The 26,656-nt window shown below is 41.4% G+C and overlaps 1 protein-coding gene across 1 annotated transcript in view; it reads left to right on the plus strand.

Moving 5' to 3' along the window:
- Positions 1-26,656, plus strand: part of LOC128449765 (triple functional domain protein) — a 96,440-nt gene that overhangs the window by 5,320 nt on the left and 64,464 nt on the right. The window contains exon 2 of the mRNA XM_053433061.1: positions 7,283-7,336. Within this exon, the coding sequence (XP_053289036.1) occupies positions 7,283-7,336 (54 nt within the window). The remainder of the gene's footprint in view (positions 1-7,282; positions 7,337-26,656) is intronic.

Consider the following 26,656-nt stretch of genomic DNA (forward strand, 5'->3'; position numbering starts at 1 on the left):
TGGCTTCAGTTTCTATCCATTACTAATGCAGACAGACTTGCAACTATACATGTAAGAGTGTCTTGGCAGTCTGCAGTGTTAAATAATAGATTTTTTTTTATACCAGGAGAATAATTAATAGGCAGGAGCATGAGTGATTAACTCTACTTTGTAGTTCTCCAGAGAATCCTTATGAAAGACTTGTCTTGTCATGGACGGGTTGGAAAAACCCTCTGCTTTCTGACACTAGTAACGTTGCAGATCTTTATGCATGCTGTATTTAATTGCTCATCGCTCAGTGCCTCTTGCATCGGGGATAGAAACGAAACGTCAGCATCACCGATGGCGATGTCAGTATTGACAGCACAGTGAGCCATTTCCCTCTGTGCCCGAACTGAACCCAGTGGCCTGTGCCAGTGCCGGCTGTAATGAACGCCGAGCAGCTGAGCAGCGATTCTTCATTTTCTTCCTGCGCAGTCACAGTCAGTGAAAGCATAATGACCCAATGTTATCTTGTGTCTTGCATACTCAAGCAGAAATCGCATGTAATAATTTAGACGAGGACCGGACTCCAGCAGGTGCAAGAGCCGAGAGTGTACAGTTAGTGCTGATGAAAAGAGAAAGGGTCAGTGGAAAGTCACAGACAAGGATGTAGTGAGAGAGGAGAAAAGACCGAGAGATGCAGAATGATGCATGAAAATATAGGATGGAAGGGAAGAGAGTGAGATCCCAGAAAAGGAAAGAAGACACGACATACTTAGAGCGACAAACAAGCCTTCACTCATCAAATTATAGAGCTGAGGCTTGGGTGGAGCACACCCTGCAAAATGTAGGCTGCTCTGCTTTCCATGAGGCTGAAACCTTATGGTTGCATCCAGGGGCAGCCTAATTGGCAGTTGGTCAGAGTTAGAGACTATAAACTCAGATTGGCATTGCCTTCACTGCTAAATCACCGGAGCCCGGCCATCTCATTTATTCAACTCAAAGAAGAAAAAAGGAGTAGTTTAAAAATATGTAGTATGTAGTTATAGTGAAAGAAAGAGATACAACATAGGTTCATTATAAGGCAGATAAAGTACAAAATAAAGATCTCTCGCACTGTAAAGTCGGCATCATCAACCACATTTTTAGGCTCCTTCGAAGAAGAAAAAATGTAATATTATAATGATCAGTATTTTAGTTCACCAGCAGGATTGTAAGGTCACTGTTTGCATCGATAAACATGTTTTACTATCAGCATCATTATACATTTTTTTTATCATTCCAAATATCAGTGACACAAAATTACTCTAAAGTTAACAGCTGTAAAAACACTGCAAATTCAACAGACGATGCCCGGATGTCATTGTCATACTCCAATGACTAAGAAACCCAGGGAGTGGTTTGCCTTCAAAATAATAGTGCGTGCATGCAAAATTTGGCGGCACCAAAATAACCAAAAAAGGGCTCCTACATTCTGTAAAACGTTGTAGCTGTGACCGATGGCACCACATCACAAAAAAGTCTTTCTTTTGTAAATAATTGATGCATGCAACAGCTGGTTGTTCAATTTCACCTGAACTCGCAACTGCTTTCTACCATATAAGTGAGGCAAAGAAACCTTAATCAATGTGATCTTTAATATACTATTTCTCACAGAAATCATCCACCAATTTGGATTTTTGGGGGGGCTGATACTTATGCAAAGGAGTAAAAGATGGTCCAATATATATATATATATATATATATATATATATATATATAAAATATCAATGATTCCTAAGTTGTGTTTATCAAACCTTTATGACAAATAAGTGTAATTGAGGCTTAATATTTTACTGTTTAACCAATAAACCCATTTTTTTTTTTTAGATAAGATGTAACCATGAATGCACATATTTTATTATTTTCTATTATTTGATTATTATTATAGCATTGTTCATTCTGAAATGTTTCATTGCTGAAAACCATAATACTGATCGGTTGGGCTTTTCTATTTCTCGATTTAAAAGATCCATTAACTGTTATTAAAAACAGATCAGGGGGTTGGTGCATACATGATCAATAAGTGCAAATGATCACATGACCTGTAACAAGTGGACGCATTAAAAGCACGGGCAATTCCAGGTCAGCGCACCATGAGAAGAAGGTACTTTTCTCCTCCTTTCCTGAATTTATATGAAAAGCCTCCCAACAAGGACCAGCGGTTGGGATTCTTGTTATAGCTGGTTCCTCTCTTAGTGCTTGTTGAAGGGTTTTATGGAGAAGACAATCAAGAAGGTAGCACAGCAAGGCATTACCTGTTTTACAGCCAGGCCATATTCATCGATCTCATCAGAGCCTCTTGACCTTTCAGGGGAGTTGTAATACACTTTATGTTTGTACACATGTAACCTCCCCCCTTCCATCCCGCCAAAGTATTGATTGTAGTAAAATGTCTTGTACATCTATGCCAGGGGTCACTTTGAAGACGCCTAGACAAAGATCAGGAATTATTTTCTTGGGAAACGTGTATATCCCAGTTTGGTTAAAGTCGAATGAAGCTGGTTCTCATTTTCTGAACAGATTAAAAAAATACAGTCTCTGGGATCATTTTTATTCAATAATGTAAAGTAATAAACGTAAAACTCCAGGATGTTTGGCTCTTTAACCTGAAACTACATCGGTTAGTTTGAAATGTATATATCCAGTCATCCTGGTTATAATCAGTGGAAAACGCTCCATGTACATGAAAGATATTGGTTGGTAGCCTGGTCGATTATCGGGAATTCCAATAGGTTGGTAATGTGTTTGTCGGATGCTAAGTGGAGCCTGTGGGACAGCTTCATTACCTCACACATGCACATATACACACACGAAGCGCACACATGCACAGAGGTATAAATCAGTGCATCCCACCCACGTTGCCCGGGGCCATGGAAGCAAGGAAGCGGGGGATGGAGGGATGCGGGGCGAATGAGCAAGGGATGAAGACACGGGAGGATGGCGGGTCATAAAAATAGGCTGTGGGCTGGTCCCTGTATCTCCTACAAATCCCTCATCTGATAAGAGAGAAACTTCTATCAGTCAACTGCAGACTCCCACTCGTTCTATCATTCCTTTCATCACCTCCTCCGCTCCTCTCCCACACGGCCCTCCATCATTACCTCATACCTTGCCTCCGCTCAGGGTTGTCATATATTCATGTAATGATCTCCCAGTAAGCCGCCACGATGCATACCTTCCTTCTCTTCTATCTGGAGATGCTCTCATATAATTACCTTTGCTTTGCATATCTACAGATACTGAGTACTGATCTGATACCAGTGACTTTAAAAAACAATCAACTTACATAAGGAATTTTAACAACTGTATGCTACTAACCCTGCATGAAAGACTTTCATGCAGGGTTAGCAACATGAAGAGTTAGCAACCATCACTTTCATTGAAAGTGATGGTTGCTACCATTCTGTTGTACTAGTGTTGTATTTGGCAACACTAGTACCCCCCATCATACGGAAGTCTCACGTGAAATATTGCGAATTTACAGATTATTTTAGCTAGCTCTGGCTATTGTTTCACAAATAGAAATCACTTCTTCGCTGATCTTAAAACAGCACTCTCCAATGGGAATACAGCGCAATTGCTGCTCAAGAAGAAGTGATTTTCGGGAATGGAAAATAGAAGTTTTATCTGGGTGGCGTCAGTATTGCTGCCAGTTGCTTCAGCCCCTCCACCACCCCAGCATCCACCTGTAGACTCCGACGGGGGTTTATAGTTAAATATTAGCTCATCCCTCCCTTCATATCTATGTTATGATATCTGTGTTTAAGTCGGAGCCTAAACACCAAACACTAACATGTTCTAGTGTTGCAGTAAACATTTAAACGTGAGTTGTCTGACTGAAATTTGGTTCGGTGTTTGAACATCAAAAGCCAAAGTTCCATCAATTTCATTAGATGTTTTTTAGATTCAAATTCTTCATCAAAACAAACAGGCATCAGTATAGTAGTATGTCATTATTATATTGTTCCAGTAGATAAGGCAGGGAGCAGCAAATGCCATTGACCACAGTTACTATTTTCACTTTCATTATGATCACAGGTATTTAACACGTGGATACCACCACATATTTGATTCCTCCACATTCCGAATTCTTCCCTCCTTGACCTCTCGCCGCTCTCTTCCTGCTCCCAGAGCAGATGCTTCAGTCCTCCCCGACTTCCCCCAGATCGACAGCTTAAACCAAGGAAGCATCTGGATCTGAGATTTTAAGTCACAAGCCTCCCACAATGCGTCGGGCCTCCTTTTTTCTTTTTTACACGAGGAGCACTTTGAAAAAGCAGCCACAGACTTATGAGGCCATGCCCCCCTCTTGAGTTCTGAGACTTGCTGCTTTTTAAGAGCTTCCCCCCTGAGACCACGGTGCAGTGTGTCAAGTGTCAAGATGTGTCTTTTTTTTTTTCATTCATAAAAATCATTAGAAAGCCAGTTTCTGTTCGTGTATAATGTGCCTAACAAGGATCAGACAACTTCATTCTCAATTGTGCAATAATCAGATATTTTTAGACATTGTTTTTTTTTGAGGGACACGTGCAATTGTTGGATAACATTGTTGCAGAAAATTTAAATAATTCATATTCTTTCCCCACACTTTCACACTTCCAAATGCATATATGCATCTTCAGAAACAAGACTTGTGCGCTTAAGTGTTTTTAGTGCACATAATGGCATATTTCACTTGTTTTAGCAGATAAGCTAAGGTCTTATTTTAGCCAGTACAAAAGCAAAAAGTCTGAATAAAGCAGAACATGAACTCAGCGTGGGTAAAATCAAAGCACAGCCTGCAGTGTGTGTGTTTGCATACATGTGTGATGTTGTGCGTGCCGCCAAAAGTGCTTGTCTTCTGTCAACAGCTGCACGCAGTCTGTCCAAAAGGACCTGCGCCGTCTCTCTCTCTCCCACAAACACACACTCGCTAACATTCCGTCCCGCTTTGAAGACGGCAGCAGGCTCTGATCGCTGTCGCGTGAACAGTGCCAGCCCAGTGCTCTTCTGGCTTAGGAAGGCTAAACTGCCGCTTGGCCTCTCTGGCTTTGGGTAAAATAGGTTGAGGATCAAGCTCAACATCCACATCCTACTGTATTGGCTCGCAGATGTACCTGCTTTCAAGTTGGTCCGGTTTAGAAGAAAAGCTGCCGATTTTTGTGGCAATGTTGCAGCTGCGGTAACTGCCTTTTATTGTTTTGGTCAATGATTCACACACGATTCAAGGTGAAGCATATTGCCGGGGAAATACTGAATGAGTTCACATCAGAGACGAAACAGGCCTTTGCTCTGCCAAGGAGGCTACAGTTTTCCCCCCGGATTTGTTTGTTTCTTTGTTTGTACCGATTAACCAAAAAGTTATGAAGGGGTGGGCATAAACCAAGGAACAATGCATTTTTGTGCAAATTTGGATCAGGAATTTATTTCAACATTTCTGTTGATTTCTCAGAGAATAATTCATGTATGTTGATAAAAAAAAGGGCACTGATGTTTCTGAGTTTGTGAAATTTGGTTCAGATCCAGATGTAATGTATTTAAATGTGGTTTTATTAGAGGACTGTTGAACCTTATTTGTTTGTCATTCAGCAGGATTATACAAAAGCTACTGAAAAAATGTGTGGAGGATTGTGTCATACCCTGAGGAAAAACCTATTAAACGTTGGTGTGGATCTGAGTTATTGGTTGTTTCCAGTCATTATTCTTCTCTTTCTTTGACATGGCCGGATAGGGCATGAGTCTTGGCGAAGATATTCCCCCTTGAAGGGGCCTTCTATTTTTTCCTCTGTCCCAGGTTTTAACCCCCTTCTGACTCATCCTCCCTTTATTGGCATTCCGGTGTTTTCCAGCATTCTCATTTCGACTAGAGCTGCAGGAACAGTTGTCAGGTTTTTATCAATAGTTTGAACAAGATCTGAGAGAACTCTGAGTCATTTCTCCTCCAAACACAGATGGATTTTTAGATGAGGAGGCTTTTGGTCTCTTTTCAGTTTCCTCACAGCTTGTTCCTGATCATGGTTACAAGTGAAAGCTCTGCCACTTATCTTGAGCCGGTGGTTTCTTTCTTTCGCCCTATTTGGTAGAAGATTACTTCTCCCTTTTCTCCTTCACTGACTCCCTCCTGTCCACATGACCACGTTGCCACCTGATGCCTGCCTGGTAGCATATGCTGACCACGAAGTCCCCCCGGACAGCATCTAGTCCCTGTGCACTGAGCAACATTCACTATTGTAAAAGCTGTGCCTGCTTTCCACTTTTCTAAGATTTAAACTGCCTCTGAAAACAAGACATGTAAAGGATCTGAAATTCTCTAAGAGGATAATCGCTCCCCACTACTGGACCAAACACCTTATCCACACTACACCATATAAAATGAAGTATACAGTGTGTGAACAGGTGCTTACTGTAATCCTCGCTAGGCAGGAGCATATATCAGGCTGTCCTTTTTAGAGAGGCAGCCAGGAGAAGTCAGAGAGAAGAAGAGCTAAGCTGCCCCTGTCCCTTTACCCCCCCCGTCTCTCCTCTCTGTTATCTCAAGCCACTTTATAGTGTCCCACTGACGAGTGACCCACAAAGAACGTTTGTCAAATAGGTGATGCATGTCAGTCCAAATAAAGAACTAAGTAGAGTCAGCATGGAACACTTCCCACGTCAGGTTTTTAACTTGGAAGTTAGAAAAAAGGAAATGCATTGATTTGATCCTATGCCCATAATGATTTCAATCCTGAAATCAATCAATCCCAATGACGTCACTGATTCCAGCGCTGCTGTTCAGGCCAGTGTTGTATAGCAAGCTGCAGACAAACAGCTTTTTCACAAGTCTGCCTGAATACTCAACATTTCTTCTTTCCTTGAAGATAAGTCCCAAGTGCATTAAAAGCCACATACATCTACTGTAGTCTGCATCTTTAAATGATTCATTGACTTTAGCAGCCGGTGCACTGAGAGTCATGCATGAGCCAGGTCATGTGTGTGTGGGAGGGAATGTGTTTGTGAGTGTTGGAGCATATGGGAAAGAAGGGAGAGAGAAATAGCACACGTGAATCGATAGTGTATCTGAGATCCACACAAACGTTTTGTTTCTGATACTGAATGTACAAACATTCTTCACCTGCTGCACCGTGCATTTAAACATGCATCTGCGTACAACAGCATGTCAAATGGTGCTTAATCTCAGGGAGGGACCATCCAGAGACCAGGATCAAAGAGCTGCTCCACAGCCGCTCGCCCACTCCTCATTTGTCCCTCGCAGTCACTCTGTTTCCTCTCTCTAAAGTTTTATCTCTCTGCTTCTTTTTAGATTGCTCTCTTCCAAAATGTGATTCCAAGCTGGATGGCCCAGGTCCAACCTCAGGTAAGAGGACACATGATGTGTTCATTGCCCAGTATCTGATCTGGCTGTCTTACCAGGCATGTCAGTCACTGCACCTGATCTAATATGTGCAACATCAAACAGAAAGGGGGGGAACCAATGATGCTTGTGTTTTGGGAAGCTTCAGAGCTCCATGAACTGTGTCTTTGTGACGGCAAGATGGAAACCTATGGAGCAGACACAAAACACTTGCGTAGATAAAACACTGTGTTTGTGTGTAACTGATATACTTTGTGTATGTGCGAGGATACAGAGCTGAAACATCGAGAACACCTTGTACCATGCCCACTTTGTTTAAAATGTTATGTTCCATCAAAGCTCAACTGTGTTGAGTTCCATTAGACTCACGCTCCCCTGTGGCAGAGGAGACCTATGACCTTGTGGGTTCATGTCCTGAATACCCGAAGGACATGCATAGAAAATACACAGATTCACTCTCCAGGGCGACTGCTTGGGGCACAAGTGGGGCTGTAAAGTGGCCCATATTAGGTTTTGCAAATAGATTAAACCCAAATGAATGTGGGCCCGGTTCTCTGGCCATAAATTATTGGGTTAATCTCTCTTGGACCCAAAATGCATTGAAAGTGTCTGGAGCGTTTCCATAGAAAAGATTGATTTACATTGAAAGGATTGGTTTAATCTGTGCCCTGATAAACTGGCCCACGCAAGCAGAAAGTGCACAGGAGTTGTCAGTTGTGAGACACATATATTTTTTTATAAAAGATGTTCTCATGTGAGCTTTAGTGTAGAAAGAGGACACGAGACATATGCAGCAAATTATTGTGACTTCTTGACAAACATCAGCCGAGTGCGTCCCCCCCCCCTAGTGTTTGACACAGTTTTGACCTAAAGTTTTCCAATTGGGTCGTCCAGGGATGAGCTTTTTTCAATTTACAACCAGGCCTATTAATACCATGTGCCAGAATCTGAGTGGGTGTTAATGGGAAATTATTTTAGCATGTGCCAGCCAAATCTTGTGCACCGGCCTTTTGCCCAAAAATCCAGTGCACCTTTACCCTGAGGCTGAAAAAAAAAAAAAAAAAAGAGATGCTGCGGTGGTGTCTCTCTGTATTTTCTTTGTAATAAGGCAGAAACTCACGAGCTCCAGAGGTAATCAGGTTGTACCGGCTATTTATGGCTGAATGTTCATTGTTCATTTTATTTACGCTGAAACAAAATTAACTTGCTGTTGAATTAAGTGTCGATTTAGCAAATTGCCTCAGGCTTTAATGTTGCACTGTAACGTGAAATTGCAGGTGTGCAAAGTAAACACTAATGCATCTTTCCGAGGTTTATTAGCTGATGGGGCAGATTATAAGCAGGGAGTGTACGGCTGGCCACAACAGACCATTTGCTATTTGTCCTCATTAAAGTTCTGAATGAAGGACGTGTGTGTGTGTGTGTGAGCGTGTATTTATTAGTAGGGATGAGCGAGTACAGCATTATCTGTATCTGTATCTGTATCTGTTAACCATATCAATTATCTGTATCCGTATCCGTACTCGGAGTGGGCGGGGCCTAACCCGGAAGTGGGTGTGATTTAACCAGGAAGTGGGCCGGGTTGTCTTGAAATGGGCGGGGCTTTAACCAGCTTATTTTAAGCATGCAATTGATATGGGTTGATCAGAAATTGTTATATTTATTGCTGATTAGAAAACTATTACAGGACAGCATCAGCATTGAGCTTCAGATCAATGATTTTGATCACAATAGCAAACGAACTATTTACAGAACAAGTTTTGTAACAATGAATACAACACATGCTGTTGCAATTATGAAGTGAAATGTAATAACAAGTGTTTTCATACTCAACATAACTTTCTTTTTTAACTTTGAATTTTTTTTTATTTATTTCCACACCAGGTGTGTGTGTGTGTGTGTATGTGTGTGTGTGTGTGTGTGTGTGTAAGTGAGTAAGAGAGAGACAGAGAGAGAGAGGGGGAGTGTGTGTGTGTGTGTGTAGCTTAATTTGTAATATTTTTTATACCACTACTACCTAGAACTTGTCAGACACTCAGTGTGTGAAGTAAAATAAAACTGGTTAGAGCCAACTGACGGTTTAAAAAAAGTTTAAACCGTTAAAGTAAAAAAAAAAAAACTGTTTAAAAAAAAAAAAAAAAAAAATCTCCGACAGGCAGAGACGCAACGCGAGTCGCTTTCTACCAGCACCACGTCTGAACGAACCCACGTTTAACAGAACTCTACTGGTTAATAAGTAAGTACAAACTGAAATAAATACAAACTTCAAGCTGAAGAAACCCTAAACGTTAACGGAAAAGACCCGCGAACCTGAGTGACTGAGAGACAGAGAGCTGTTCTTTGAGTGAGTGAGCAGAGCGGTGTGTGAAGGGGAGGAGCGCTGTGACGCTGTGTGAGGATTTTCATTCAGTCCGAGCACAGATATTGACTCGTATTACTCGTATAATACTCGTGCTCGGCAAAAGTGCTTTATCCGTACCGGATACTCGTTTCAGCCGAGTATCTGGCTCATCTCTATTTATTAGTATTCAATATTTGTTTTGTTTGCATTTCTTTTCCATTTTCCTCTAACAACTACACATGTTCATGCACATTTTCATGATTGTTTTCTCTTTCCTCCTTGAGAAGGGCTGGATTTAGATTCTTAATGGCCTCCTTTCAAAGGACTTGACGTAACCTCAACTGGATGTTTCCTGTTTTTTTTATCTGAGCTCGGCTTGTTTTTCAGTGTGATTTGAGAGTGATTTGTCTTTTCGGAGATTTAGACTTGTTTTGCTCAGAGAGACAATCTTTTCTATGTGGGTTATAAGTTATAAGCAGTGATGTATGACTTGTTATCCGGATATAAAAAACACTGGAGGAAGTGAGCTGCAGAACACCAGAGAGTTGGTTTCCGCTCACCAAGTCATCAGATCAGATTAATCATTAACTAACTGAGAAAGCACCTTCATTACCTCAACAAGGAAGATTTGTGTTTTCATTGCCGATTGTTTGTCTGTCTCTCTGCAGGAATACTGAGGAAGGATGTGGGACAACCAAGTTAATTTAGGCTACTAGAGGATTCAGATAAATGGTCCGATTCAGGATTGTTTTTTCAATTTTATTGAACATGGCGAGATAGGATGTTATCTTGGCAGAGGTATGCAATCTCCTGGTGCCCATTTTGTTGTCTCTACAGTTGCTTGCAGTCAAATGTAAGCTGAGCAATGGTTTAGCATAGTGATTGCACTGTTAGAATCAAATCTTTGACCAAAACCAAACCTGCGGCGGACGATACTAGCTGCCCAGATTTAAGACTATTAATCAAACGACTGCTGATAAAAAAGCAGCTAGGCTCGATGTCCAGCTTTTTGCGTTCACTGATGGATAGATAAGGCTGGGAATATGTAGGAGAAGTGTGTGACATTCCGTGGTTCCAAACTAATGATGAAGAAAATAATTCATACACTAGCATCGTTAGCTTATAGGTCGTACTTCATTGGTCAGGGATCTCTCTGCATCTCAAGTCTCAGCCCTGGACAAATTTAACCCTTTCTGTCAGCACTCGTCTGTTCTGCTAGTGTCACACAGTGCCACACAGGGGCCGAGACAGGTCCTGCATCTAAACACAGGCAATTCATTTTAAACACACACACACACACACACACACACACACACACACACACACACACACACACACACACACACACACACACTCACACATTCGTTTAGTTATACTTCTTGGATTTGACTTCTGCTTTACTTGACCCTAGAATTACCCCCAAATAAGCGGATATATGCAGGTTATTTAAATGCAGGTAAACATATTTAGATTGTTTTCCCTAATGCAGAGTAGTTTGCCTTTCATGGTCGACATCACCAACATGGACAGGTGTTGTAAACTAGCATTTATGCTAATACACTGTAAACAATGCATCTGGTTCGTCCAATGACATTGTCATGTCCATGTCCAAATAAAATCTACTACTACTACATCCCGGAGACTTAAAAGCTCTCTCCCCTTGCTGTCTTGCCAGTTTTAATGTGTTTTGCACCATATGGAGAAAAAAAAAAGAACGCTTTTGCACGTTCAATGCATGTCATCACGTCGTGTAGGGTTAGATTCTAGACTGCTAAAATAAAGAAGCGGAAGAAATTTGGGTGGTACCTGGATGTCATGTTTCCATCTCGGCTGATCGCAACCGGAGCCGATAAAAACGGGTGTCTGCTACCGAGTCATTCGACCTGTGAGTGAATGTTGATTGTATCCACTCTCATTGCAGATAAGATCAAGATGTTAGTGGGTGTTTGTGGTATAATGACCTGTTGAAAAGGGGCTAAAGTGTATTAATCACAATATATCCACATTCATTTGAAGTGTCGCCAGTTTACATTATCATAACAAATACTGGATTAGCTTTGCACATGCGATCAAACTAAAGCTTTGACCCTTTGGTGGCTTACAATTTGGATGTATTTTTAGTAGACGACACAAAATCACAAGTTGACCCCTAACACTGTCGGCCTTGCACATGGATTTACATACTAAACATACTTACGTAAATATTTGGACCGGTCCCCAGATATACTCAGGCTTTCAGTCCAAGATAATCTGCAACATTCGCTAAATGCTCAGTTCAGTCGATTTGATTCTGATCTCTGCTGCACTAATGATATTAAGCATGCAAAGGATGGTGGATTAGATGACAAGTATTTGCAGTCTGGGTCTTTATAGCTGGAAAAAAAACCAGATGAATATTTGAATGTGGATGGAGAGAAAGACGAGCAAGACGGAAGGAACAGGAAGTTAAAACAGGTACAGACAATTATGGTAATTGATTGACTCCTCTGGTTTCTCCTTTCCTGTCCTTTCCTTTGCTCCATATGTTTCTGCTCAGTGTAATTCAGCTGTGAACTCAGTCTCTCATCTCTGACCATACTGAGCTCACTGTGAGGTTCCTATTGAGTTGGGCTTTGAATGCTCACCATGTGCACTGCGGGTAGACAGGCAGGCAGGCAGGCATGCTCACACACTCACACACTCACACAATCACACACTCACACACTCACACACTCACACACACTAAGAAGCGGAGGAAGTGGTTTTCTCTTGAGTTCATCGGATTTTTGTTTTTTACCCTTCCCTGCAGAGGCCAGGGTGTGGAAGACTAAACTCTGTGTGTGCGTGTGTGCTTGTGTGTGTTTGTGGATGTGGCTGTTGTGTGTGATTGTGTGAATTTTGTTTACTCACTCTCTTCTCACTGTTTTCACTCTTGTTTCCTCTTATTTTTTTCCTGCACTGTTACTTATTATCTCCGTCTCTAACTGGTTATAGCTTTGAAAAGATAGTAAGACAATTACACCAGCTTTTATAATGCTTCAATTGTGAACATTTACCCTCAAGCTCATAAACACATTGAGATACAGGCAGAGGATGCAGGAGAGAAACCAGTAGATATAAGCTGAGGGTTGGCCACAGTTACCTTTACAGCACATGAGATGTCTGTTAAACATCACGTCTCAACTAGTTTGGCTGAGCGTCGTTTGATCTTGGCTCGCCTGATACCACGAGATTAGACAAGGTGCTGACACCTAATTCACATGCATGCAATCAGACAACTACCAGCCATAATTTGCATGGAAGCATGTATTATGTACAGGTGCTCACCAGCCACCTTGTGTTTATAGAGGAGAGTTAAATCAGTGTACACCTGATATCTGTCAGTGAAGGCTTTACTGAAGGAAAAAAGTATGCGTGGCTGAGGTTGGCATCAGAATCTATGGGACAAGGCAGGGTAGAAAACCTTTTGATCTCTTAATGTATATGGAGCAGGATATTACAAAGTGCTCCCTGGCGTGTGTTCATTATATGATAAGCTCTCAATTGGGGCTTGGCAATATGGTGAAAAATCAAGATTAATATGTTCATACCAGTTGAGAGTGATAACGACAAACATTTTGCAAATATGAGGTAGATCAATTATGTTTTACACCTCCTCACTGTGCCTGTGGGACTTTTGTTATATTGCTATTCATGAATGACATTGGATTTAAGTATATTTAAATAATAATTCAATTTCTTGATGACTTGTGAAATACACAATCACACAAACAGACACACACAATGGAGATAGGATAAGAGAGTCGAAAGGCGGTTAAACTCCCACAGCTGGACTCTGCTGAGCGTGTGTCTGTTTTCACCTTTGTGTGACTTTATGTATTGTCGTTCATCCACATGTGCATGTTGCCATGTGCATCCTGACCTCTGTGTGTGCCTTTTCACCTAGTTGTGTGTCTGTGTGCAGGAGGCCTTGATTGAATCAGTCTGTAAAACACTGGCTGTGTTGGTTTTAGGAAGAGCACAGCTTGCATCCTCCTGTCACAGGATATCAGTGTAATGATATCTGTTTGGCTAAGCAATATTTCCTGTGGCTGCAAATAACAAGACAATCAGTTCTTAAAAGGGGTAAAAAAAAGTTTTATATTTAAAGAAAAGCCCAAACTATTTCATTTATCAACTTATTAGAAACATGCACATTGTGTAATGAGTTTTTTTTGTCACTGAATACTGGTGTTTGCAAACATTTTTTAAATTCTCAATTACTGCAAGTTTCAAGTTTCAATGAGTCAAACTCTTTGTGATGCAATCAAAATATTCTGATTAAAATTCTATATTGATTATAAATTCTATGAAATTATTACTTAATATCATAAGTTATCATTTCACTTGCCAAACATCAAAGTGCATGCAAAATATCTCAGATATCTGCTATGTCTGTAATTGCTTATGGCAAAAAAAAGTAATAGAAAGAGCTGATAAAGAATATAACTATAAACTATACAGATAACGACAATGTATTATTTATACCCTGTTGACATTCAAATGCTTGAAATAGTATGAAATATAATTGTGTAAATACAACCAACTAAGATTAAATAATGCATGGGACATCGAAGACAACAGTAAGCCATTTATTAAAGATAGAAGTCAATCATCTGATATAGTCTTGTATTTTCTATGAATGTTACTCATATCAGTCATATTACCACCTTTAAAATCCACTCTACTTCTTTTAGATGAGTGCATGCATTCTAGTGCTGCTCAACCAGAGTCTTACGCAATACACGTACAAGATGCGTGATCCCCATTCAGGCCCTGCAGGAAGACCAGAGTAACGCACACATTGCACACCTTCCGTGACGTGTGAGCATCGAATCACTGATCAGGTTCACCAGTAATGATTTTCCTCATCACCATGCATAGCTGAACCCTGCCTTCCTCTACACAAACACAAACACAAACACACGCACACACACACACACACACACACACACACACACACACACACACACACACACACACACACACACACACATTAGATACATAAACACACCACCCTGCTGTATGCTGATCTGCTCCATCTGTTGTGGACTGCGTTTCCCCCGAAGTCAAGACAGCGTGTTCTGCTGCATCGCCAACATCAGATTCTCATCAGAACGTTTCCATTCTGCAAGACGTGACGCTGTGGTGAAAATACTTTCTGACAGGAATATCTCTCAGGGATGCTCTGAAGCATTTGAATAAAATACAGATGAGCAGTGTGACGTTGATGATTTTCATCCAGCTCTCTCTTCTCCAGTTCATCCTCTCTTCGTTATCTCTCTCTACACCTCTCTTCTTCCCCCCTCCCCCTCCAGCCCTGGTATCGTTCCTATTTCTCACATCATCATCTTTGTCCTCTCTCTCTTTCTCTCTCTCTCCCTCTCTCCCGTTCTCTTACTCTCCCTCTCTCCCTCTCCGACCCTGGTCTTTTCCTGGAGAGCACTGATGCATGGGGAAAGCTGAGTTCCGCTCCAGCACCCGTCCAATCGGTGTCAACCTCTCCCCCGCGCATCAGCCAATCGCTTGCTGGAGATGGCCAGCGTGGGGAGGAGCCAAGCCAGAATGGGTGGGGCGGGCGGGGGAAGATGTTGTGTACGTGTGTGTGTGCTGGTCGCTCCTTGATTCGAGGGGATTTAAAGGATACTTGGCTGCTCCGGGGACAGGGGGACTATCACCACTATGCCCTCTCCATCCCCAGCTGTGGACATATGTGCAGTGTTGGACGGCCGTGCTGCTGCGGGAGCTACAATTTTCTTTTCATTCATTGATTCATTCAGAAGAGGAATATGATGTAGGATTGTGTGACAGTGGCAGCATCGTCACATCTGGGAAAATACAGAAACGATTGTCTTTTTTTTATTATGCTGGAGTATTCAAGATAGTTATTTGATCCCTAGTAGCAGCCTAGCAGTTTGACTGTTAAGGTGACATCACATCCAGTAATACCAATTTTCTATATGGAGTGAAACTAATGCTGATTTCCCTCATTTGCCTAAGAGTTTTATCCATAATTACTCTTAAGCAGTGGATGCAGTTGTAATGTGAGAATGAATTCCACTTTCGAAAGGTGTCACCTAATGAAGGTGTTCACTTGAGACAGTCTGGATGATGGAGAGGAACTTGTGTGCTTCCTGAAACCTGCGAGTATTTTATCCTCTGGAAGACTGCGCATGGATGGAAGTCCTCCCGTGCTGGTGTGCTGCTTGCTTCATTGGTCAGTTGGCCGGGTTTGAGTGCAGAGGGAGCCGAGACGGGCTGAAGGCATGTCCATCCAGATCCTGTCGCCTGGACCTTGTGAGTATGGTATGATTTTACAGTGACAGTCTCTGAATAATTTAACATGAGCTGGAGAACAAATTGTCTCAGCAACAGTGACTGTCGGCCACTTTGCTGAGGAATGACAGCTGAATTAGCAATATTGTGACATCAGGACTTGTTATTATAGTTAAATAACTACTCTTTGATTGCATTGTGTAGAGATGTTCAATGTGTGTTATTGTTTTAGTACCCGCAACACACTTACGTCATGCTATTGAGACGTGTACAGTAGCATGTGTACGTCTCGAGCTTTCCACTCTATACTTAGAGCTGCTTTCTGACAGCATCACAACATCTCTATTTTTGGTCTGCCAGCTAACTAATGAGTGCATGCAAGTCATGTGCTTCTCCCCATGCGAGGTTTGTGTTTACATCGGGGCCGAGGGGGGTGGGTAGCAGCTCGGAGGGGCTGAACAGATGATTTGGTCATCACCCTTGGCTTATGTGAGCATCCCATTGTCAGTGGTTCTAAATAAATGGGACGAATCTGTTTCAGTTCTAGAGATATTATTTTACTCCTGAGCTGTAGTGCGAGCCACAGATCACACAGGGAAGATGTGAACCTGTGATGACCCAGTGTGATGCCTCAAAGCAGGAAGGTTCCCGGTTCAAAGTCTTGTCTCTCCGTGTGGACTTGAAAAGTAAATTGTCCAAAGGTGTGAATGTGAGAGTGTTGTCTGTGTTGGCCCTGTGACTCACTGGAAACCTGTGCTGGTTGTTCCTCACCTCTCGCCTAATGCCAGCAGGGATGGTCACAGCATCTCCTGCGACCCTTACACAATAATTGGTGTAGTTAATGGATGGTTGGTTGTTTCAGACTGTCTTTTGTTGAACCTCAGCCATTGAGGCCTGAAGTGACATTTGCAGGATGATGATGGTGAATGCTTAAGCAGTGTTTAGCAGTAGCACAAGTGGAGATGAGTCAGACATGTATCCAGTATTAACTAACAGACTTAGTTTCAGACTGCTCTGAAGTTTGTCCGGAGATCCTCTGTAGTTTCTCTGGAGAAGGTGTGTGTGTGAACGTAAATGTCCGGATGAGAACCCCCAGAGTTTCTTGGGTCGGACTTTCTCCGCCTGGCCCCTCTTGTAAAATCAGCAGAAAGTATGCAGAATCGAACACGCGACAGACGCAAAAAAAACACAAGATCTCCATAGTTAATACTAGGTCCTGCCTCCGCCTGCTGCACCCCACCCCCCCTCCTCACATGAATCCTGTGGAGAATTAGTTGCCGTTTTGAACAAGTCTTGAGCAGAGAATCTCCCGCTGCTTTGTGCTCTTGGGAAAAGAAAACTCGAGAGAAAGTCCAGACCCAAATTTCCAGAGATCCTGTCTGAAAACAGCTCAATAGGTTAAATTACTGATGAAACGTTTTAGGTCCTATAATATAAAATGACTCAAATGATACTTAGTGAGATTACATTTTCTTTAAAAGATGCTTTAAATGCAGAGTTGCAGCTAAATAGTAACCAATAACAACAAATTGAAGTCTAAATATGACATGTCTCACATGTTATATATATGAATAGTGAGTCTTGTAATTTATATAGTTTATCTTCATGTAATCTTTTGGCCATTAATGCCTATTGAATGGTTATAACAACCTTTTTTAATTTTGTTACTGAATTGTTGGAGATTTCTTTCTTCTTTTGGCCTAATTGTTTCCCCTCTTATAGAGCCGAAGTTTATTGGGGCGTTTATTATTCAAAGTGCTTGTTCTTTTTAATGAGAAAAGTTAAATGTCAAACATTCTCTGTAAAGAATCAAGCTTCCCACCGTTTGTTTCCTTACGTCTTTCTTTAGGAATACATCATTACCTTCACATCTAAACCTTATTAGTTGTATTAGAGTATTATAGTATTAGGCTTATAGTTCATGTTGACATCTCTTTGTCTATCAGGTGTTAATTTGAGTGTTGGAGTTGACATGGTCATTCCACTTTTGTGGATTGTGGTCACATGTATATTTAATACTGTAGTCAGCTGATGATTATTTTTTTTTTAAAGATATGAAAAAAAAAAAGGAGTTTCAGATAGAAAATTTAATAAATAGATCAAGCTGGTCCTGTGTTACCTTGAGGAGTAAAGTTAAGGATAAGAATTCTTCATTAAAATGTATTAAATCGACTAGACGTATTGCTATATATATTGTTGACTTGTCTACTTACGTTATCCAAATTATTCTCAACAGTTTTCAAACCAAGAGAAATCCTGGTTCTGTGACTTCTCATTTTTGTCGCCTTTTAATTGTATCATAGGCGTTTTAACCGTGACTTTAGCCGTCCCTGCTTTAACTTCTCAGGGATAAACGACGGAGGTAAAACACACTGCTAGCCAAATAGCTGGTCGGCTTTCTTTCCTTCCTCTGCTTGATCAGTTATTCATTACCAATTATTGCGAAATGTCAATGAAATTTTAATACATCCCCTCAGCCGTGAACGTGATTTGCACCGGGGTTGCGTTTGGTAGATTTTCATCGGCAACGGTGGTGAAGACAGCAACTCCCATGATCCCACACAGCTTCACGATGTCATCAAACTAGGCCTTTTGTTTTTATTTTGATACAAAGACCCCTGGTGGCCAAAGTCACACGTTTTACGTTTAAACCTTCATCCGTCAGGTTAAGAAGGTCATGCCTGCATATCACATAAAATTAGAACCAGATGCTTTCCATGCAGCCGAGTAGCAGAAATCCCTGCATGAAGGTAATTTGATCCTTCATGTCACTGCACTGTTTTTGTTTTTTATAACATACAAACTGTTTTTTATTGTGCAACTAGGTCTCAAGGATGATGACATGAGAGAAGAATCCCTTCCTCTTGCCTCTTCCTCCAAATGATATCCTGAAACATTCTCTCGTGTGCATTGACATTGAGAGATGAGGCTCTTGGCCGTGGAAAAAAAGTGTGGTGACCCATAAGCATTTAATATTTAAGCAGCCTGCCAATATGGATTCATCCGCAGCTGGATGATGGGAGAATGAGGGTCAGGGATGTTGGGAGGCTTCCTTCGTTTTAATTCCAGTTGCTTTCCTCTGAGCTCTAGAGAAGATGTTTAATGTTGTTGGAAGGATTTAATTCTTGGAGCAGACACACTGGTCAGATAAACAACTTGTAAAAAATTGATCTGTTGATAATGAGCAGTCAGCATCTTTGACTAGATTTTCTGAACCAGATACTATTATTTCGGAATGATAAACAATGTTTATGTGGTTTTATGGTACAACTGCATAATTTCATGTTCACTCAATTTTTTTTTTTTTAAACTTCAGATCGTGCATTTATGTTGTGTCCTTCTTCATTTACTCTGACCTAGTAACCTCTATAGCTTCCACCAAGTCTTACCTTTATATAGATATATACCAAGATTGTTCGTATTAACCCTGCAGTTGCGGAGAGAGAGATACACTCTATTTCCGAGCAGGATCATATTTTAAGAGGTTAAACTTGTGATGTATTCGGTGAGTGTTTGTGCTGAACTGAATCTATCACACTCCAAAATGATCCTCCAGAAAGCTGCTGATGACGTCGTAGATGCTATGTCTCTCTACAGATTATGGTTTTATCTGCCCGTGTACGGCTGCCTCACTGATCAGAGAGTGCAGTGACCCCTACTGTGCGAGACAAAGAGTGCAGGGAGGGACTGAGTCAGTATCAACTCTCTCTCTCTCTCTCTCTCTCTCTCTCTCTCTCTCTCTCTCTCTCTCTCTCTCTCTCTCTCTCTCTCTCTCTCTCTCTCTTTCCCTATCTCTCTCTCCTCAGAATATCATTCTCTCATTCTGTGCTGTTTGGGATTTTACATTTAATACTTCCGGCTTTCTTTCTTTCTATGGAAAAATCCTGCAGATGAAAGCAGAGAGCACACAGCTTGACTGTGTATGGTATATATCTATATGCAGTCAGGGTGGAGCCCGGATTCTGATGTGGTCGTGTGTTGTTTGCCCGGAGCTGACTGAGGCCTCAGCGTCATAAAAAAGACCTTCAATTAAATGGCTTGAGGAGAGCATCCTAAATTGGGACCAGACACAAACCAGTCAGAAGTGGTGTTTGTTTCTCTCTTTCTCATCATGCATGTCTTTTCTTCTCATTTTTCTCTCCTTTATCCATCACTCTCAGCCCTCCCTAACCCGCCCCCTCCTCTCTTACAGGATGGTTAGAGATACTCGGGAGCCCGTACAAAATATGAAAATGACTAGATGGGATTAGATTTGGAGCTGCTCCACAGTCTAAATTGGTGTGAAATATATCCCTCTGTAGAAACACTGTTGTAAATCGACTGGCAAGCTATAAACACACTCCCACTTACTTCTTTATTTATTATTTCGGTTTCTGCAAAGTATAATTTAGTGCAAATGCAAATGAGTGTTTGACATTCGGGAATTTCTCTAGAGCTAGTGAGCTGTTGCTGTCGATGTCTAAAGCAAGGGGGCAAACATATGGCCTTTTTGGCCCCTCTTAGTGACCCTCTGGGTGTTTGTGCACACATGCATGTGGGCAACCATGCATATAAAGTCAGATATTCCATCAGACTTTTCCATGGCTCCCTGTTTACTTACGCCTGTGGTATTCTGAGCTGTAATAACAGTGGATGGCCTACAGGATCAACGAGCTGCCTCCTGGCTTAAAGACGCGGAGCCACAGCCTGTAGTTTCCCTGTCCGCTGGGAGTATGTACTCAACAGGACTTCGGCCATTGTTGAGGACAAGTCTAGCGAAAATCCTTTCACAGAGGCATTGAGAGACGGGGAGAAGGCAAGCAGAGAGGAGGGATGGGGAGAGGGATTGGAAATGACTGGAGACAAGACATTTTAATGGTATGAGGGATTTGAGGTGCAAGTAAATGGAAGTTGAGGAAAGAAGAGAGCAGGTGAGATGATCGAGGGAAGACGGTAAGAGAAGAGGATGACAGGAGAGTTGAGAGTGATGCGGATGTGCATAAGCAGCTCATAAACAATCCACACAGACTGTCTGGACACATATCAACCACACACACACACACACTGACTAACTCACTCAAACACACACTCACTCATGCACACTGTCCTACTAAAATAGTTGGACTGAGTTCTGAGAGTTTGGTCTGTTTCGCTGGATTTGTTGAGACGGGAAACCACAGGGTGTGATTCCCCTACTTATCATTCAACAACCCTGTAGAGGCATTCCTCACAGATACTGTTTATTTAAAAAAAAGTAAGGAAATGTCCAGATAGATGTGCTCTTGCACTTTATTTCAGTTTTTTGGGCTTTGCTTTTTCATTCCCACACCACCAGACACGGGAAAGAAAAGAAGCCAAGTCACTGCTGCATTGTTTTCAGCTTCCCTTGTATTTATTTATTGGACCAAAGATGTGTTTCGCAGAGGCTTTATTTCCATGAAGGGACAAAGCATGTCCAAGGAGCACAGATCCCAGCCTCATTACCACACAGCACTTGTATTGACGACAATCAACGTGTTAGATTTGAGTTTTGTTTTTGTGAGTAAATAATCCTATAATCTCTGCTGAAGCTGCTGTCAGCTGAGGTCACAGCGTGTCTGACCACAGCGTTTTGCTGTGTAATGGCTGAAGTTTTTTATATTTCTCACATGGTCACACACTTGTTGGAGATCGTCTTGTTGTTGTGCACGGTGTTGGTTGTGGTGCTCTAGATTTGCCCCTCAGCTTCATCTGTTTATATTATGTTATAGTGAGCTGAGGCTGTCTCTATATCTCTTTATCTGTGTGTTTCCAAATGTTGCAGAGATTCTTCCACTAATTGAAGAATCTGTGATATTTGGGTGAAATAACTTTCCACACCACGGCATATTATTTCCTCCTTGAATACCATATCTCAGGTATACTTCAGGGGAATCCTTTCACATTTTCACTTGGACTCAAGGATGAACTTATTCAAAGGTCAAGGTCACGGTGGCCTCACAAAACCATGCTTTTGGTATCTTGATCATATTTCTCAAGTCTGCCTCTAGGGAATTTCTTCTAATTTTGACCAGTGGTCACATGGACTCAAAAATGAACTGATTTGATTTCAGTGTTAAGAGTTCACCGTGACCTCATGACATGTATATAGACTGGATCTGCACTGATTTGCCAGGGTATACAACCTCAGTTCGGCACTTCTATTTTTTTTGATGTGGTGTTTATTTATTTATTTCTTAATTTTTGCATTTTTTGTGTGCTAATTCAACAATATCCAAAAAGACTGTTGGTTAACACAAATCTTTCCTTTCCCTCTCTCTCTGTCTCTCTCTCTCACTCTCTCTGACATCCGGTCCCATCTGCTTTGGGCGAACAAACGCCTGAACCGCCTGAAGCAAAGCCCACATTGTGTTGTCTCAAGCACATTTTCTTTCTTGCTCTCTACCTCTCCTGCCTCTCTCCTTCCCTGTCCTCTTTTCTCCTGAGGCCGTTGTTAACACAGTGGACCTCAGAGGCACACCCCCCCCTTCCTCCTCCCTCTCCTCCGCACCCCGCCTGTCAGGTGTTATTTGGTCCGCAGTGGTTTATTGGCTTGGTTTTGTTGTGCGGCCGGGACAATCGGGGGCACGGTTTGGCCAGAGGAAGCCGGTGAATGGCGTTCCCTGAGCCGTACAAAGCGTCCTCCTCTCCACTTCATTGATGTGTTGATGCGACTCAGCCGGCTGCCCAGTGAGTGTGCACTGTACACACTGATGTGGCCTTACAAGCAGACAGAGGCGCTTGGATGATTGATGCTGAAAAGGGCTTTTATTCGTTTTTTGTAGTGTCGACCTCTCTCACACTGACTACTTCTCTCGCTGTCTTTCTCCTCTTATTCTCCCACAATATCTCTGCTACAGTCACAATGCAACGGGCAACAGTGAGGCAGTGTATGGATGTCACAGAGAGGCTTCTTTGAGAACTACAGCAAGCTCCAGTGATTTAGTCAAAGAATATCACTGTCCTATTGGTGTATTCTCTTTTTGCTTTAGAGCCATCATTCCCCTAAAATGCTTTCATGGTAATCTATTGGGTGGTTTTGGTGTTATCCTTCTTGCTATCAGATAGACTGACAACGCAGAAGACAGAAGGTAGAAAGGGAATATGTGACAACATGCTTGGACAACAGGTTGGATAAAAGAGTCAGATAATTGTTTCATTACCAAAATGTTTTAGCTGATTTTAAGCACTCCAACTCACCGATTATTGATATTTCCAACTTTGAACTTGTCATTTTTGTCATATTGAGTGGACTGGTGCAGTCCACATTCCAAACCAGTGTTGAATGGGCTGTTTGCTTGGTCTGTGCTAATGCTGGTTGCAGCTTTCTCTCTGTGACCTGCAGTAATTGAGCCACCGCGAGTCAAGACCAGCTGCAGGGGACTCAGTCCACAGAACCCTGAAGCTGCACCACTGCTGCTGCAGAAAGAGCTATTCACCTGTTTACTCAAAGTTTGGTGAAGCTCCACTCAGCACACAGAACCCTGAGGTGGAGAGTTACTCGTCCTTGCCATTGTTGGGAATGCTACTGTTGTTGTGATTGAAGCCATGTAGATGAGGCCCACCCGTCGCTGATACAGGACTTTGGTTGCCAGTTTATTTAGAGTTTATTAATATTGAACCTATCACTATCCATATTGCACCATACTTGACACTGCACCTTCCATGACCACCAAGAATACACATGCCTAATGTTATGTGGATATGATGAACGGATATATGATCCCAAGACAGACAGATATCTCGAAATTAGTAGATAGATGATGTGCTGTTTAAACATCACCAAGCACTGACTGAGGAGGTAGCCCAAACTTTTCATATCGCACAAATTGTGTTTAAGTTCATGGAATTGAAGCTAACAGAGCATTTAAAGAGGGGCTCATGTTAAAGCTCTTTGCTGCAGGGGATGTTTTTACTTCTTTATACTTGAAAAATTAACTGACTGTGTAGTTTGCCTCAGGCCCAGTCTTTTCCCTGTACATCTGGAGGTTATTATAACGCAGGTGTTATGATAAATACACAACTAGACGTTTTAAAGACGGCCTGACCTACTATACACGGTCTCTCATCTCTATCCTTGTTGCAGCTGAGTCCCCCCCCCCACCCCCAGTCTGTCTCTGAGAGGTGACAATCCCTCTCAGTTATTTTTTCCAGCAGGATCAGTTAGATATGTGACCTGGCTCACTCACACACACACACACAGCACAGCAGGACAGACCTCACTTCTCAGCTTGCAGAGAAGAGAGGAGGCGCTCAACTCTCACGCACTGTGTCAACGAAACTCAGTCAGCAACTGTGCGCTTGGAGCACGGTTGATTTGATTCAATTGCCCAAAAAGTACAGAGAACTTTTAATTTTTTTACACCCGCAGTCTCAGAGTGTTCACGAGTTTCAACCGACGGGATCGTTGTTCTCTTTTTTGAGCTCTCCTTCGGATGGTTATCTGTGACACTGAACATGGCCGCTCTGACCATGTTGTTCCGTTTCCACTACCTGCTCAGGGACAGGAAAGGTCGCCTGACTGCGGGACCGTGTCAGACAGCTCACAGAGTTGGTACGTGCTCCAAGAAAGAAAGTGCCTCAGAGGGACTAGTTTATGAAATTAGAAGACAAATGTAAAAAATATATATTTTTAATGTGGTTGTCAAAATTTCATAAACTCCAACAAAATGATGCTTTGATTTTTCTCTTCAGACATAAGCTTAATTTATCTCTGTATAAAACACTGAGTAAGCTCTTTGTTTTGTTTCCTCAGCTGAAAAGATTGTTGGCTCCCAATCAAGCAACTGTTTTATGAAAGTGGATGTGCATGAGTATCATAATCACATTTAACCACGCTGATAAAAGGACAGGGAGACACTGAAATAATTTGGTCCCAATGAATTCATGCACAGACAAAGATGTTGTTTGAGGATTTTTCAGGTTTATTGACATCAAGATGATTTAAGGTTTCGAATATTAAAAGCTTTACACGTGATTATTAGTGAATAAACACATTAGTGTGTATCTGCTTGATCTATCGATTGACATTCATTTATTACGGAAGCCTATTTCTGACTACAAAAGAAAAAACAATACTTTATTCAATTATGTAATCAAGTCTTAATTGTTAGATATTTAGTCATGATTATGAGATATTAAATCACATAACCATAAGAAATGAAGGCACAAAATGATAAGATATTAATTCATAGATATAAGTCCTTATGTTGAGATATAACACATTGTCAGAAACTAACTCCTTATTTTGAGATAGTCAGTCTATATTTGGAGTTAGTAAGTTGTACATTTGAGTTGGTGAATCATTATTTTGAGAAAGTTTCTCATTGTGATATAACTTGATTTTCTGTAACAAAGTTGCAGAGATGGTCATCAATAGCTTTGCATCCAGACAGTTTTCTTAATAATTCTGAAAGTATTGCACCAGATGATTAATAATTCAACACTTGCTTAAGTTAATGTAACACAACTTGTATATATATATCCAAAATAAACTGAATTAATTTAATTATAAGGTACATTTTCAGTGTGCTCTTGACAAATACACTTGAAAAAATGACATGGAGATCATTATTTACATTTACAGGATCCTCATGTGCTCCGTCGCAGACCCTCACCAACAGAGTCAAACTGTTATTCAGAGAGAAGATTACAAACAATCATTATTAAAGCCTGTTTCACCCACAAATCCATCAGCGACAACTGTTTGGCAGGCTTAACAGTTTTTTTTCTCCCTGTGAGTAGCTAGCCGGGCACCCAGGGAGGGGAGAAACTGTTTAATGCAGAGCAGCACATGTTACTAAATCTTGTTTTGGGGAGGGGTTAGTGACACGCAGGGGGACATGGCAAAGAAAAGCCAGTTGGTGAAGGCAAAAAAGAGGAGCTGCCAGTGCCTTTGGCTCTCTGCAGCTCACTGGGTGGCAGGGCGTTGGCTGGTGCTGAGTATGGTGCGGCTGTTGTCCAGTTCTCGCCATAGTAGAGTTGGTTAGAAAGCTATGTAAGGTGGCAGCCGCTGTATAGTGTCGGCTAAGATCTGGACGGATTGGTGCTGGTTTTGGTTTAGGATGGCAGTGCTGGATAACCACAGCTGGCAGTACGCCCAGGCTGGAAAAACCCTGATCAGACTCTCAGGTAGAGTATTGTCACAGAAATAACATCTGTTGATTTGTTTGTTTTTCATTCCTGACGGTAAAAGTAACCTGAAATGATAACATCTTTGCCAGAAAGATCCTATTACAGTTCAAAAGTTTATATTCATATTGTTATCGAGAGGCTCATTAGTGTTTCGCCTGTACCAATATTGTTTTAGCCATAATATATGTTACCCAATTTAATGATTTCCTTTAATCATTGCTTTTGCATACTTATTTAAGATAGGCCCTTGAATAGATAAATCATATACGAAGTTATAAATGAATGTATGAATGAAATGTATTGGTATTTTCATCATCTTGTGCTGTATTTTGTTTAAAATGTCTGGAAGTCATTCAAAAACTTTCTAATGCGAATTAGAACAAATCTGGATTTGTAAACTGAAAAATGAGTATATATATTGGGTCTATATTTACATCAAATATTCAATTTATTTTACGTCAATTATAGTATTTAAAAATGTTGGGTCCTTTTATATTTCAGCAATGGGCTTTATGCAACAGAAAGTTATGGCTGTTAGCCTACTCTTGCTAAGCTTT

This window comes from Pleuronectes platessa, chromosome 10 (genome assembly GCF_947347685.1).
Source record: "Pleuronectes platessa chromosome 10, fPlePla1.1, whole genome shotgun sequence".
In the NCBI taxonomy this organism is placed as follows: domain Eukaryota; kingdom Metazoa; phylum Chordata; class Actinopteri; order Pleuronectiformes; family Pleuronectidae; genus Pleuronectes; species Pleuronectes platessa.